The sequence below is a fragment of the Chaetura pelagica genome, unplaced genomic scaffold (assembly GCF_000747805.2).
Source record: "Chaetura pelagica isolate M959 unplaced genomic scaffold, ChaPel_1.0 scaffold249, whole genome shotgun sequence".
Lineage (NCBI taxonomy): Eukaryota > Metazoa > Chordata > Aves > Apodiformes > Apodidae > Chaetura > Chaetura pelagica.
In genome coordinates, this window is record NW_009954538.1 from 1,586,419 (window position 1) to 1,600,532 (window position 14,114).

The 14,114-nt window shown below is 49.3% G+C and overlaps 1 protein-coding gene across 1 annotated transcript in view; it reads left to right on the forward strand.

Moving 5' to 3' along the window:
- The first annotated feature begins 69 nt into the window (after nt 1–69).
- The window catches only part of MSI1 (musashi RNA-binding protein 1), a 26,720-nt gene continuing 12,675 nt past the window's right edge, over nt 70–14,114 (forward strand). The window contains exons 1-4 of the mRNA XM_010004829.1: nt 70–98; nt 212–296; nt 4,954–4,995; nt 6,684–6,776. Of these exons, the coding sequence (XP_010003131.1) occupies nt 70–98; nt 212–296; nt 4,954–4,995; nt 6,684–6,776 (249 nt within the window). The remainder of the gene's footprint in view (nt 99–211; nt 297–4,953; nt 4,996–6,683; nt 6,777–14,114) is intronic.

Genomic DNA, 14,114 nt, shown 5'->3' on the forward strand with positions numbered 1-14,114 from the left:
GGCGCTGTGCTTGCAGAGGGCTTGCGGGAGTACTTCAGCCAGTTCGGCGAGGTGAAGGAGTGCCTGGTGATGCGGGACCCGCTGACAAAGAGATCCAGGTGAGAGGCCGGGCCCGCGCCTCCCTTCGCCCCCGCCGCGGCCCGGCCGTCACTTTAACCAACTTTCTCTCTTCTCTCCGCATCCCCTCTCCTGCCCGGGCTGCGGGGCTCAGGGGCTTCGGGTTCGTCACGTTCATGGACCAGGCTGGCGTCGACAAGGTCCTGGCCCAATCCAGACATGAACTGGACTCCAAGACGGTGAGATGACTTCTCTCATCTCAGGGGTGCATTTGCCGGGGAAGCGGCTGTGCTCAGAGCAGCTGTCGACTGCTGCGTTTGGTTTCAAGTTAGAGGTTGTAAACTATCGGTTCCTGATACGGATCAATCGGCCGCTTCTCTGCCCCAGCAGGTAGCCTAGCTGCTATCCCGTGCTCTTGTCCTGGCACGGGGCTGCAGGTCCTGGTGATGCTTTTCCACCCACCCATGGGTTGTAAGACCCCTCCAAGGAGTGACTGTGGCCCTCTTGGAGGTGGGACACCTGAGCCCTTACAGGGTGAGGATTCACATCAGGAAATGGATGTGGCTGTGTTTGTGGAGATGGGAGCCACCTCTTCCCCTCCACCCCATTCTCCAGCTCCTAGGCCCCACGTCCCTGGGCCATGGTGGCCTGTGCCCTCCCCTCAGCAGAGAGCCTGCGTGCTGCATGCCCTAGAGACTCCCATGGTTTCCCTGGGTGAAGTTTTTTAACGGTCATGGAGGTTCAAGAGTTTATTGTCTCTGAGCATGGCCAGCGCCCGCCCATGTGGGCCACCAGTGGTTCCTCAGAGTGGTCGTGGCTCCAGCCCTCACTCTTCCGTGCAAGGGCTGATTAGAAGCCCCTGCTGGGCCAGCAGGAAGATTCTGGTGGCTCCCTGGGTCGGTGTGTATCATGCCCAGTCCTGCCGTGCAAATCTGTGGTGCTCAGGAGCTGTGCATGCTGTTTCAGGGGGTGGGGGTGAGGTGTCTGAGTGGGAGGTCCCTTCTCTTTAGTTTTAGTGACTTCCCCTGAATTCCTTTTCCTTATTGCTGCCCCGGGGTGAAGGTGATGGTAGGGATGGGGGAGTGGTGGGGACTGCGAGGGGGTGGCATGGTGAGGAGAGACGTTCTGGCTCCCGGCACGGGCTGCTGAGGATTCCAAATGCACAACTTTATTTCTTGCAGCGCGTGGCTTGGGCGTCCTGGCCTTTATCTTGGCAGAAGAGTGAGGGCGGGAGAGCGAGACCCCCTTTCTTAGGGTTTACGGCAGGAGTTGCAGTGAGATTTATGTCTGTTCCTGTTTAACTGCCTGGATCGCTCCCTTTGATGTGCACAGGTCCTTCCTCCCCACGGGAGCTCCCGGTTAAACCTACCCCAGCCTTCCTGGCCAAGGCTGGGTCCCCAGGACTCCCACAGCCCTCCTTCTTTCAGGAGTGATGTAAAGTGAGTTTTGCTCTGGGGGAGGGTTGTGATAAAGTCTTTTGAGGAGGGTCCAGGGCTTTCTTTTTTTCTTTCTTTCTTTTCTTTTTTTTTCTTTCTTTTTTTTTTTTTTTTTAAATTTTTTACTAGCCTTTATAAGCACAGTGTCTGCTGAGCTAGCCCTGTCATGAGTCTGTGGGCTGGCATAGACCCCTCTTGGAAAGGCAAGTGATGAATGTCTGTTATAGCCCTAATTCTGAAAGCGTTTTGGGGCTAGGAGAGAGCTGAAACCAGGCTCTCCATTCTTCTCCTGAACTGCTGCTGCCTGTGTGAAGCTGCTCCGCAGCCTGCCGTGCGACCCAGGAGGGCAGGGGAGGGAAGGCAGGGAAGGGACAGCAGGGAGGGAAGGCAGGGAAGGGCAGGGGCGGACAGGCGGGCGCTGCAGGAGAACAGAAGGGCCTCGTGGCGCAGGGCGCGTGGGGACCGGCCAGCCATTGAAATTCCCGGCTGCATCTGCTCCGCTCACCCTGCGCCGCAAAGAGAATGGGGGCAGTTTTGCCGGGGCCCTTCCTTTGTTAGGAACGTTGATCCTCTCCCCCCTTCCTATTTGTTTTTTACTTAGTGTGATTTTCAGCTGGGTCAGATGTTTTGGGGTGTTTTGCCTGGTAGCTGCCGGGTGAGAGGTTGGTCTTGCGGTACTGCATGGAGCTTCCGTATGACTTTTTCCTGCTGAGGTTCTGCTGTGAGTCATGGGTTAAATGACACAAACTCATCTGAATCCTAATTTAGGGTTTCATGAAACTTTGCAGGAAAAGGCCTGGTGTCCTGAAGGGTCAGCCTTTTCTCGAGGCTCAGTGTCTCCTGGCTAGCAGCACTTGATAGACAGTGTCTACCCAACTTGTTGCTTCATTGTTTTCTGATTCTTCCTACCCTAACGAGGGCTGTTGGTCCAATTCTCTGGGGAAACCTTGTGCTTTTCAGACTCTTCTTTGTAAGCTAGATAGTAGCAGCCTACAGGGTTATTTATGGAAATGCTTGATATGAGAATTGGCTTTGCAGTCTCAAGGTAAAAGACTTGTGTGACTTTGTAAAGCTGCAGCTGGCTGCTGTCTTGGAGAGCGGGCTTGGTGGTGCTGGGTTGCCCTGTTGTTTCTTTGTTGCTGTTCCTGAGTTTTTTGCTGGGTATGTCTTTTGTGGAGGAGGGAATGATCTGTAGCTCTCAGGCAGCACTGACTGATGGAGCAAAGGTAGCCAAGGAGGTGTGATGAACAAACAAACCCCGCCCAGAGGTCTTGCTGGTCCTTCCATGCCCTCCCCCAGCTTTGGGGCACTGATACCTGTGGGGTTAAGGCAGGAGTGATGTGACCTGAGCTATTAAATGATGCTGTAGATGGCCTAAAGAGCATTACTGAGGAGCCTGGCTGGCCCACTGGTGCACCTGCGACGTCAGTGGGATTCCTCTCCAAAGCTTTGCGTGGTGAAGTGGAAGTGGTTTGTGCTCAAGTGGCTTCCACTCATTGCAGCCTGATCCTGGGGTTTTGTTTTTTTGGATACAATCTGAGAAGTTCTGAATGCTCTTAGCAGATTTCTATCTAGGTTTGTAAAAAGGATCCCTTACGTCAGTGGGTGATACTGAAACACAACTCCTCCAGGGCTATTTGTTTTAGCACCAGAAATGAGGGAATAAGGTACCAGCACTTTTGCTTCAATTAGAAAGATTCCAGCCACCAAGGAGCAGGCCAGTTGGAGTAACTTGAGTCCAGCACTGAACTTGCTCCCCTCTGTATGTTCCCAGGGCTGTCCCTGCAGTCCGTTGCCCTGGCCTCCCTCTACCTGCAACAATAGCTGGTTGTGCAGAAGAATTTGTGAAATGACTGCCTGCTCCCTCCAGCCAGGAGGACGCGTTATCTCTGCCTAGTTGATCACACTCAGGGTAATGAGAAAATGAGGCCGAGCTTAGCATTGCTGAGTATGAAAGCATCTTCTTGGCAGGAGCTGAATGACACTGGCTGAGAAGTAAAAGACAGTAGATTATTGTTTTTGCTTATTATCTGCCATCAACCTCCTGGTCTCCTGCCGTCCCCTGTCCTCAGAATTCGCTGTGGGTGTCTGCACCAGCCAGGAAGCGTTGAAGGGGGGTGTGTGTGCGGGGAGGGGAGGGACGGTTCAGATGCCCCAGGGAGGCACCAGAGGGTATGCTAATCTGCCGGCGCTTGGAGCTTGGGGAGTGAGGTTTATTTTTGAGTTTATTTGTGCTCTTCACTTTTGCCTCTGTTTACTTACGTGCTGAGTTTATTTATGTTGTAGCCTATGAGTCAGGATGGAGGTGGGGAAGGCAGGGAGAGGAGCTGGTGGAAGGGTGCAGGGAGGCCGAATTGTGGGGCTGTGTGACAAGTGAAAGGACGTGGGATGGGAGGGTGGCCAGGCTGGAAAGCTGAACAAAGCAGCGAGAGGAGCTGGAGAAACACAGCTTCCTTTTGGGCTGTTTGAGCTGCCGGGCTGATGGGACGACACTGCAGGCTGCCCTCCCAGCTGCAGCCTGTCCAAGCGCAGGGATGAGCCAGACCTGCCTTTACCACAGGTCTTTGTAAGCTGATTTGTAGGTCTGGATCATCCCTGATGTGATGTAACTTTACAGGAGTTGCTTTAAAAATAGGCTATAAAGAAAGAGGTGGTGGCTGAGGAGAAGAGGCGTCATGGGTGTTTGGCTTGTAGCTCCATTAGTGTTGTCCCAGCTTTTGTAGCGGTGTGAGGCCGAGGCAGCCACGCGCTCATCCGTGCTGAGCCCAGCAGAACGTGTGGCACCTGGATGGCGGCACGGGGCCCGGCAGCTCCGGCCGGTAGCAGGTTCCAGAGGAGCTGAACAGGCACAATGGAGGGCTCAGCCTGCCCAGGGGAGGCATCGCTCATTGTGTGCAGCGTGGCTGGGGAGAGGGGCAGCACAGCACGCTGCCCTGGGCCCCAACCTCCGCAGCCTGGGGGGCTTTGGATTCCCTGCTTTAATTTATGCCCTCCTGTCTGCTTTTTTATTTCTTCACCCTGTGTTTTGTGGGGTGAAATGTTGGACATCTTGTGCTGTGCCTCTTTTCTGTCTTGTTATTACTTGTAGGTAGAGTGAAGGGGAAGAGCAAAAAGGCAAAAGAAAGCACTTTTAATGTGAGGCTGGTGATGCAGGGCACCCAGGGGCAGGCCAAGCAGGAGGGTGCAGCCCAGCATGTTAATCCCAGCATGTGATGGGCTCTCCGGTGCGTATGAGCCAGCGCTCAGCTGGAGATGGACCACTGCATGCTGGGACTTGTAGTCTCCCTGGATTTCACCTTACCTACAGGGAAAGATGTCTGCAGCCAGCTTCATTTTATGCACCTCGGGTTTGTAGCAAGGTGCCACATGGACAGAGGTAGCCGTGTGCATGGAGGAAACCTTGTGTTGGTAAAAAGGCAGCAAAAGTGTGTTCACCTGTTCTTCCCCACATCTCTTTCAGATTGACCCGAAGGTAGCGTTCCCCCGCCGAGCACAGCCCAAGGTAAGCACTGAGGGCAGCCCTTGCCACTCCAAAGGGTGAAATTTATGCTGGGCAATCTTGTCCCTCCCTGCATGGTTGCCAGTGCACACAACAGAGTTGCTCCCTGGGATCTGCAACACAGCACTGGGGTTTGCCTGGCCCTGGAGGCACCAGGAGGTCCCTCAGCTGTGCTTTAGGATGCACTAGTTAGAGCTGGGGAAGTAAATGCTGTCCAGAGTGAACTTACTCCTTCCAAGGTTGCAGCCAATGTCTGGAAGTTTTGGGCTTAAGGAAGTACAGGAGAACAGCTCCATACTGTGATGTGATACAGACGGAAAGAGGGTTGTGGGTATGAATAGGTGTATGGCAGAGAGAGGGGGAGAAGGATTTTATTTTGTGAAATGGCCTTGTGTGCTTCAGCACTGGAAAAGGCAGAAGGTGTTGGACTTTATCTACAAGGGGTTCTGGCATTGAAATGTGTAATTGCAGGAACGTTTTCCAGGTGTGCAGCTAGAAACTTTTGACTGGGGAGCCAGCAGCAGGCTGAAAGCCTTTATACCCAAAGCCTTTATACTTTGGGTCTCCCTTTAACTTGACTCTTGGATGGGAGTTTTAAAGTTCAGAATTTGAATTCCAAGTGCTGTCAGGGGAAAAAGATCTGGGCAGAAGTAGTGCTGAGAAGCAGAGGGGGAAGAGGAGGCTGGTGCTGGGAGGGAAGTGAGGGGGGATCAGGCACTGAGAACAATTGGTGAGCAGGTATCCCGAGTAACTGGAGCCAGGAAGCACATGGTAGGAATTGGGTTAATTCCATTAAGCAGTTTGGTGACAGAAGGTGCTTTAGTGTTAGAACGGGCTGCTCTCCAAGCCAGGGAATTGCTGCGGATTAGCCCTATGCTCCTTGGGGTAATTAGGACCATGTGTTCCTCTGAGAGCCGGGGTGTAGCCAAGCAGCTAAGGGAAGGATGCAGCTGGAGAGCTGGTTCAAAGGATGTTGGTGTGCCTCAAGCATGGCAGCCATGGCCCCTCTCAGGGTAGTTAGTTTTCTCCTTGTCCCAGTTGCACGAGTGACAAGTGGTAAAGGGATCCTCTCTTTGCCCTCTTGCAAAAGCAAAAGAGATTTAACTGCAAGTTGACTGGGCTCTGTTTGTGGGACTGGGGAATGGGTGTGAAACGAGGCTTGTTCCATGCAACACTGGATAGCTTGCAATTTGGGAGCTATGGGGGCAAAACCTGGGGAGTCTACCTGTGCTGGCAGGCCTCCTACCTGTCCTTCTGCTCTGGGATGCAGCACAGGGATTGCTGGGGAGCCGGCAGGAGGCTGGCTGTGCAAAGTGGCAGGGCCATGGGAAGAGCTGGCGGGCTGGTGAGGGGGCAGCCACGGCTTGTGTCTTCAGGGTAGTGTGAAGGTGCCAAGAGAGCAGCAGCAGACTGGCAGGGGGACAGGCTGCTAACCTGCTCCCCCATGAGGATGTGGAGGCTGGACACAGCCAAGAGTGATGGGGCTTTGCAAGGGTGAGAGCGTCCTCTGGGCTTCATCGTGGCGCAGACCCACTGGCCGCGTTTGGCCAGAAGACCTCGAGAAGGTGGTAGCTTGGCTGCAGCACAGGGGCAGGCACACCCCAGCACAGAGGGGACCTAGTGGCCTTTTGAGTCTCATTCTCTGCTTGCTCTGGGTTTATTCGGTGAATTCCTGTACTTCCCTTTTCCAGATGGTGACCCGAACAAAGAAGATATTTGTGGGTGGTCTGTCCGTGAACACTACTGTGGAGGATGTGAAACAGTACTTTGAGCAATTTGGGAAGGTAAGTCTCTTGAGTGGTATTGGATCAAAGCTGTTGCTTCTGGGGCAAAATGGAGTTTTCTGAACTTCTGTGGAGGCGGGATTAGGAGCTTGTGAGTCTTTTGCGTGGGGTTAAGTAGATTGAAGGTCAATTACAGTCATTGCGTGCCTGTAATGTCTTTTGAAGGGACTACAGCCAGTGACTGCTGCCCTGTGATGATTTGAAACAAAGAGTTTGTGCTTTTACCTGGAGTTGGTAGGACGTAGGTTAACGGAAATGGTTTTCCAGTTTTTCCCTATCCAGAGGCCTCTGGTGGCCTGCAGCTTTGCAGTTTGTTCTAATGCTGGAGGAAAGTTTGCAGACTCTCCTAAGAGAGCAGCTGCGGCATCAAACTTGTCATTTTGGTCTGTTTCTAACTTGTAAGCCTTGAGATTGATGTTTTGGTAATCCTTTATTAAAAAGAAGCTTTTTGGTCCTGAAACTTCTCCTGCTGAGTCTTGGGCAAGTGGTGATGTTGGTTTTGGATATTTGAAGAAAATTTGGCACTGTGGTTGTTCCTTGTGGTGGTCTGGCTCTCCTGTGCCAGCTGGTGGCTCAGGGAGGTGTGGGCTTCTGTGGATGGAAGTCACTTGTGCTGTAGTCTGTGAAAGCCAGGTGTGCAAACTGAATGCGGGGATAGAAAGGGGCTCAGTTTTGGTCCTTTAGTCCCCTGCCAGGAGGCTGTGAGCATCCCCAGGAGTGGTTTCAGTAGTGTTAGACTGAGGGATCCCAAGATTTTTAATGGGATTAGGAACTGAAGGGGATCATTGTACCCAAATCCTGAATGCGGTCACCTCTGGGGCTGGGCACTGTAACTGGCTGTTGTTTGGTGATGTTGTGCACAGGTTTGCCATTTGGGGCTACAAGTGTTGGATTCTTGGGACTCTCCTGCCTGGCTGCTGGGGTGGAACACAGCTTGCTGGCTAGTAATCTGGCCAGGGTGTTGCTGGTAGCATCATGGATGTGGAGGAAAGTACCAGAGGAACCTGCAGAGTGTGAAGGATGAATGTTCTGGTATTAATTTTCTTCTGAAAGATCCTGCAAAAGGGTGTTGTTATGTTCAGGCATGGTAATCGGTGAAAGGAAAGGGAGTTGTGTAACAATTTTTGCCATATTGTCAGAAGTCTTGGGCAGAAAGTTTGGAACAAGTGCTCAGTACCTTCAGCTTCTGAAGCCAGATCTGCATGTCATGGAACGCTGTTGTGACTGCAAAGAGGGACTTTGTGTTTCTGTTCAGTTGTAAGGGAAAGTGGCAATAGCAGAAGGGGTCAGATGTCCCCTCCTTTGCTAGTTGTTGGCTCTACACCATTTTATTTTCTATCAGAAATGAGCAAACTCTTTTATGTCCCCAGGAGCTTTTACATGGTGTCACTGAAGATGTCACCACATAAGGTGGTGTTGTCCACATGTCTGTGTAATCTGAAAGTTGTTAGTTTGACTTGCATGTGCTTCTGTGCTGCTGGTGGATGCATTTGATAGGAAAACAAAATATCTTCTGTGTGATTCCCTTTTAACCTCAGCTAACTTGGAGCAGAAGCATGCCATGTTACAGTCACTCTAGTTGGAGAAGAACTTTCCAGTTCTTTTGGGGTGTTCTTCTGTTATGCTCCTCTTGTTTAACGGTCATGTGCTGAAAGGTGTCCTGATGTCAGGAGACTGGCAAGAACTGGTTGTGTTGGATTGTTTTCTTAGGACTGGGCAGAAGGGAGAGTTCTGTGTAGCTCGGTGCGATTCATTTCCAAAAAGCCAGCATCCCAGACAGCATTCAGTGCTCAGAATCTGGATGAGGCTGAAGCAGCTGGCCTCTTGGCTCTGGGGAGGTTCTGTGGGGAGAAGTCAGGGCTGGTCAGATTGACTCTCCAATTTTGGAGCAGTTTTCTGATTCATCTGGGCCATTTCAGCTGGAGAAAACCCTCAGAGCTCTTGCATAAAGCCTGTAACCATCCTCCAGGCTAAGCCTCACATAGTTGACCAAAGGCTAGAGCTGTTTCCAGAGAAATTCTCTCCGGTTGGTAGCTCCCTATGGCTGATGAGCAGGATCAGAGGGAAAGGGTACTTTGGAGGAAGAGCCTCCGTGGCCAACAACTCTGGGCTTCTGAGCTCTGAGTGCACTGCTCTGTGGTTTCTAGGGCTATGAAAAGCCTGTTGCCTTCAGTTTCAGATGTGACTCATGGAGAACATGATTGAGGTACACAAGTACTTTTGGTGTTTGTTTATGATTCTCTGGGGCCTCCTAGCTTTCAGTGGTCTCCTAGGGTCCCTTCTTCAGAGGTACTCCTGGCACCTGACTCTGTGCTCTTCCATCTCCCCAGTTTATGGTATCTTTAAGTAAGAGGTGGTGAAGCTTCAGTTCTGTTAACCTCATCTTGAAAAGCCTCTGGAAAAATCTTTTCTAAGTCATTTGGGTCAGTACCTCTTCTGGAACTGGATGGGGACTATCTGAAAAGGAATTGCTAGTAATGCCCTTGGAAAGCATTTCCTTGGAGAACTTAACCTGCTGAGGAAATGGCTTTGTCTGTGTCCTTCTTTCTCTGAGCAGCCCCAGAGTTTTCTAGGATCTGGTGCAAGAAAAATGCCTCTTTTTTTCTTCCTGCCTGTTCAGGGAGGCATGAGAACACTTAAGATCTATAGAAAAGGGAGTGGAGAATAAGTCAACCTGCCTGATTCCTCAAGATCAAGCAAGGTACCAGGTTCCCAGGGGTGATTTTTAGTCGATCTTTGAGAAGCCAGTAGTGAGGTCAGTTTGGATCTCAGCTTGAGGGAGAGATCATCTGCCTGTGAGGACAAGGGAGTACAGAGTGCTGAATGGGGTTGGCATGAAGGTTATCTTCTAGGTAACTCTCAGGCCCCGAGCCTAAGTGTGTGTTAAATTTGCCACCACTTCAGGCCTTTAAATGATGATGGATGGTTTTTGAAAAATACTTGAAAACTTATTTGAAAAATAAGTTCTAGTCCAGCCAGAAAGCACTCACATGCTGTAGGAATTACCAGAGGAAGTGCCATGGCCTGTAGCACAGACAAGGTCAAATTAGATTATCATAATATTCTCTCCAGTCCAAATCCTTGACATGCAGTTTGCAAGTCTACCAAGGTAGCTGGCATTGGTGCACCTTGGGTCAGAAACAACACACCTCCTGTGTCCATTAGCAGGAGAAAGATGGAAGTCTGGTTGGGCTGGAGGTGAAATGGTTGCCTGTTTCACAGAACAAAATTCCCAAGTCTGATTTTTCCATGTTGGCTTTTCTGCTTACTCTCCTGTTTTGTTTTGTTTTGGTTTTTTCCTTGTTGTGTCCAAAGCCTTCTCTCAGCTTTGTAGAAGTGGCAAAAGAAAAGTGAAAATGTGTGAGGAGGAAATCCCATGAGCATTGCTTAGGGATAAAGGAAGAAAGGGAGACACTGGCACTGCGTTTCTTCATATCAAAATACTTGGTTTTAACAGGCACAAAAGGTGAAGCTTCAAAGAGGATCCCAAATACAGTGTTTCTTTGCTTCAAAGAAGGATCACTTTATTTATTTATTTTTCCTTCTAAAACTGTGAATGAAAAATACGGACTGCTGTTTTCCTGAGGAAGAAAATACAAAGGTGTTTTTTTTTTTAGTAGAGTGAGAAAGGCTGAGAAGTGCTCTTAAGCTGGCTGTGGTTTGTCAGGTGCAGCTGCTGGCGCTTTGAACATAGCAGGATCTCTAGGAAACACTTCTGGCTCCAAAGCCTGAATCTCTCAGAGATGTAAGCTAAGGCCATGGACATAATTTCTGAAGGAGATTTTTTTTTACTGTAGGACAGAAGTCCTGGAAAGAATTGCATTCACAGTATATGTAGCCAAGTGTCTTGGCTTACATTGGTGGAGTTGGAGATCTTTAGGCTGCACAAGGAAGTATTTCAACAGCCTATCTCAATTCAGGCTACCGCCCTCACTGAAACCTGAAACAGAGAGGAGGAGGAGATCTTGCACCTACCACCCCAGGCATAGCTAGGCCTCTGTCTAGTTCAACATGTATGAGGATGCCTCAGTGCTCGAGTACCAGCCTCCTCCTTTCCTACTTTAACCTGTGGGAACATCTTGTTCTATATTTTTGGTTTTTTTGAGGAAAAGGGGTTGTCCATCAGAGCAGTTTCTTTGGACCACTGGGTCTCTGATCTTGTAAGTAAGGTTATTTTTCAAATAATAAGTGAAAAAACTCAGATTATCTTTCTTTTTCAAGGGTTGTTCTGATGAGGTTTTGGAGTAGAGAAAGTCCAATAAATTGCAAGATAGGAGGCTCAGAACAAATAAGGTCTTTTTGTCATTGAGCTTATCTAAGGTGTCAAATTTGTGTTCCAGAATGTCATTGCTAAAATTTGCATAGGCTTCAAAAAGATTGGACAAATTAATGAAAGGTCTTTTAAATCCCCTCTGAGTTTAGGAAATCCCCCAATCAGAACTGGCTGGAAGATAGTGGAGTATTCTGTCTATTGTAATATCCTTGCTTTGTCTTAGTGTTCTTCTGGAGGTGTTGTTAGTTGGTGTCCTGGGGGGGTGTTGGGTAAGGTGGACCTCTGCTCTAATGTGGTGCAGCCAGTCATTTTTGTTTGTCCTTAGGAGAAGCTGGTCCTTTCAGAAGGTAGGGGTAGTGGAAGAAATGGGGGCCTGGATCCAATTCAGGTGTTTGAACTCATGGTTTCCTTGTGTGCTTTTGCATTTCATGAAGCAGAAGTGCAAGAAATATATTTACAATGACGTCTTTGCATGACTCACTAATCAGTTGTGGCTCCAAGGGTGCTTGAAAAATGTTTAAGAACAGTCTGCATCCTTCCCTGGGCCTGCAGGTGATCTGTGTATGTGGATGAGTCGGACATGGAAGCTTGGCCTCTCTGTGAAGCAGATTGTGCCCAGAGAGAGATCTGCTCTCTAAAAATATCCTGGAAGCAAACAGGAAAAAAGATCTGCTGAGGTCTGAGGACAATTCTGACCTTTAGGCTGCCATCTAATACTCAGTCCAAATTCTGGACCGTTTGCCTCAGACAGGTTCTGAGTTCTCACTTGAGCAATTCCTGTCCCAACCAAAAGGAAACCCTTGTATTTGGGTGCTGGATTTGGTGATGATGTGTGTTTGTTACAAATGCATATTTATGCACACCTGCCAGGAAAATGGTGTGGTTGACTTGGGTATATGAAATGAGTTTTCCTTGCTGACTAATTGGAAAACCTTTAGATACTGATGGGGAATTTTTTTAAAGGAAGACTTGTTCCTGTGCTTTTGGTGGGCATGATTTCTCTCAGTTTGGACTGGGAGAATGTTAATTAATTAATTCTTAATCTGCTGCTCTCTGGAAATTTCAGGGATCAAAGCTACTTGTCAACCTGCTGTGGATTTCCAAACTGGATTTTCTTTCCACAGATCAGAGGGGGCAATTTATGCAAATTCTCATGCGTAACATGGTTGCAACGAACAGATGGGGAGGGGAGGAGAAGGGGAATCTGATCACCTCTCTTGCAGCAGTAGGCAGTTTGGCTTGTGGTAACAATGCCTCCGGAACAAAGGGTTCTCTGTGCTCCGCATCTGGTAGGCAGATAGCCAAAAATGCTGTAGCAGTAATGGTCATTCAGGTCTTCAGTGGTTCATTTGATATTTGCCAGGTGCCCGCAGTATGAGAGTGGGCAGGAACACCTGGACAGGCTGTCCTGCTCACCTGTGGCACAGAGCGGGTGCTGTCCCTTGGCCAAGTCTCATTCCCGAGGTTTTGAGAACGGCTCTGAAGAGCAGGGTGAGAAAGGGTCCTGGTGCTGTCTGGGTGGCTTTGGGTTGGTGTGTCCTCCTGCCCTGTTTCAGCAGCTGGTAGAACCTCGCAGAGTTGCCAGTGACCTCTCTGGACAGGATGGCCAACTGGTTTCTAGATTGCTGGGTTTGTGTTTCCTTTGTTGAAGCTGTCTCAGCAACTATTCTTCTGCCTGATTTTGCTACAAATATGTTGCCATGGCTCCTTCTAGGACCAACTGAGCCATCTTTAGTTCAGGTGGAAGATCCTGCAGTCAGAGACTGCAAAGACTTTGGGTGAATATTTATGACTTTATCCAAGATGTGCCCATCTAGAAGTCACACAGCATTTCTCATGAAACTTGTGTTGGAAATTTTACTTCTTTTTTTTTTTTTAAATCTGCACAAGGCTGTCATTGGCTTCCTTCTTTGCAGACACCTGTGACTGTCCCAGGAAGACTGAAAGATACTAAAGTGGGACTAAGCCATAGGGGGGAAAAAGAAAAATCAGACTCTTCAGCCGGATTTGGATGCTGTGCTCCATTTTGCTATGAAATGCCTCTTATTTGTGCACTTGAATATTTTATCTAGGCTGAGGGCTGCTTTGGTGGAGAGTCTCTGTGAAACCTGTGACTGTCACTTTTCCTTCCTGTCACCACCACAATGTTCCTATCAAAACCAGGTGCTGGTTTGAGAAGGTCTTATCTCCTCCTTTTGGGAAGGTGCTGCTCTCCTGCAGGAGGTCTCAGCAGTGGCAGATCCATGGAGGATTAGAAGAGCTTCCTCCTGAGTAACAAGTATTTTTTCCCTTTCTGAATGTGCTACCTCCACTGAGCCAAAACCTTTATGTTCCTTTCGCTCCCATTTGGTTTTCGAAAGCAAGAGCTGCTGGAGACAGAATGGAGAGGAGGTGTGATGTTGGACAGCTTGGTTTTAAGGCTTGGGGGTGTTGGTACCTATCTCCAGACTGCCAAGAACCTGCCAAAGTAGCTGTCTCCTGTGGTAGGGTTCCTTGGGAAGGAAACATCTAAGGTGCAAGAGTCAGAGCTCTTGGGACCCTTTTTTTTCCTTGACATTGTTGACCCTCATGGCTAAACATGGGGAGAGACATCATTCCTCAAAATTTTAACAAACCTTGAACTTCTAACCTCCAATGTTGGATAACTGCAGCCTGCACCAGCAAGTTAAATCGTTCCCTGGGAGAGAGACTTGACCACTAAGCTAAACAGTTTTCTAGTAAAGTGATCTGCTTCTTTGGCTATGTTTAAAGAATTGAAGCAAATATTTATTTAAGGGAGGGGGGGGAGAATGGGGAGAAAGACAATTCAACCAGCAAAAAAACCCCTTTGTTAAAGTAGTTATGATTATAGATTATTTCCACACCCTATTAAAAATGAATTTAGGAGTGTTCATGAAAGTCTTAAGTGCCGTTTTCCACACGTTTCTCCTACATCCAGTTCTGGGGTAGTTGACCTGTTGTGTCTCCTCCAGCTGTTGGGGACTGGAGGTGCCACCTCCATTCCTACTGGAGGGCCCAGCCCCTCGTCCCTGCCGCCCCTCCGTGTCCCCTCACCCCTCGCCACC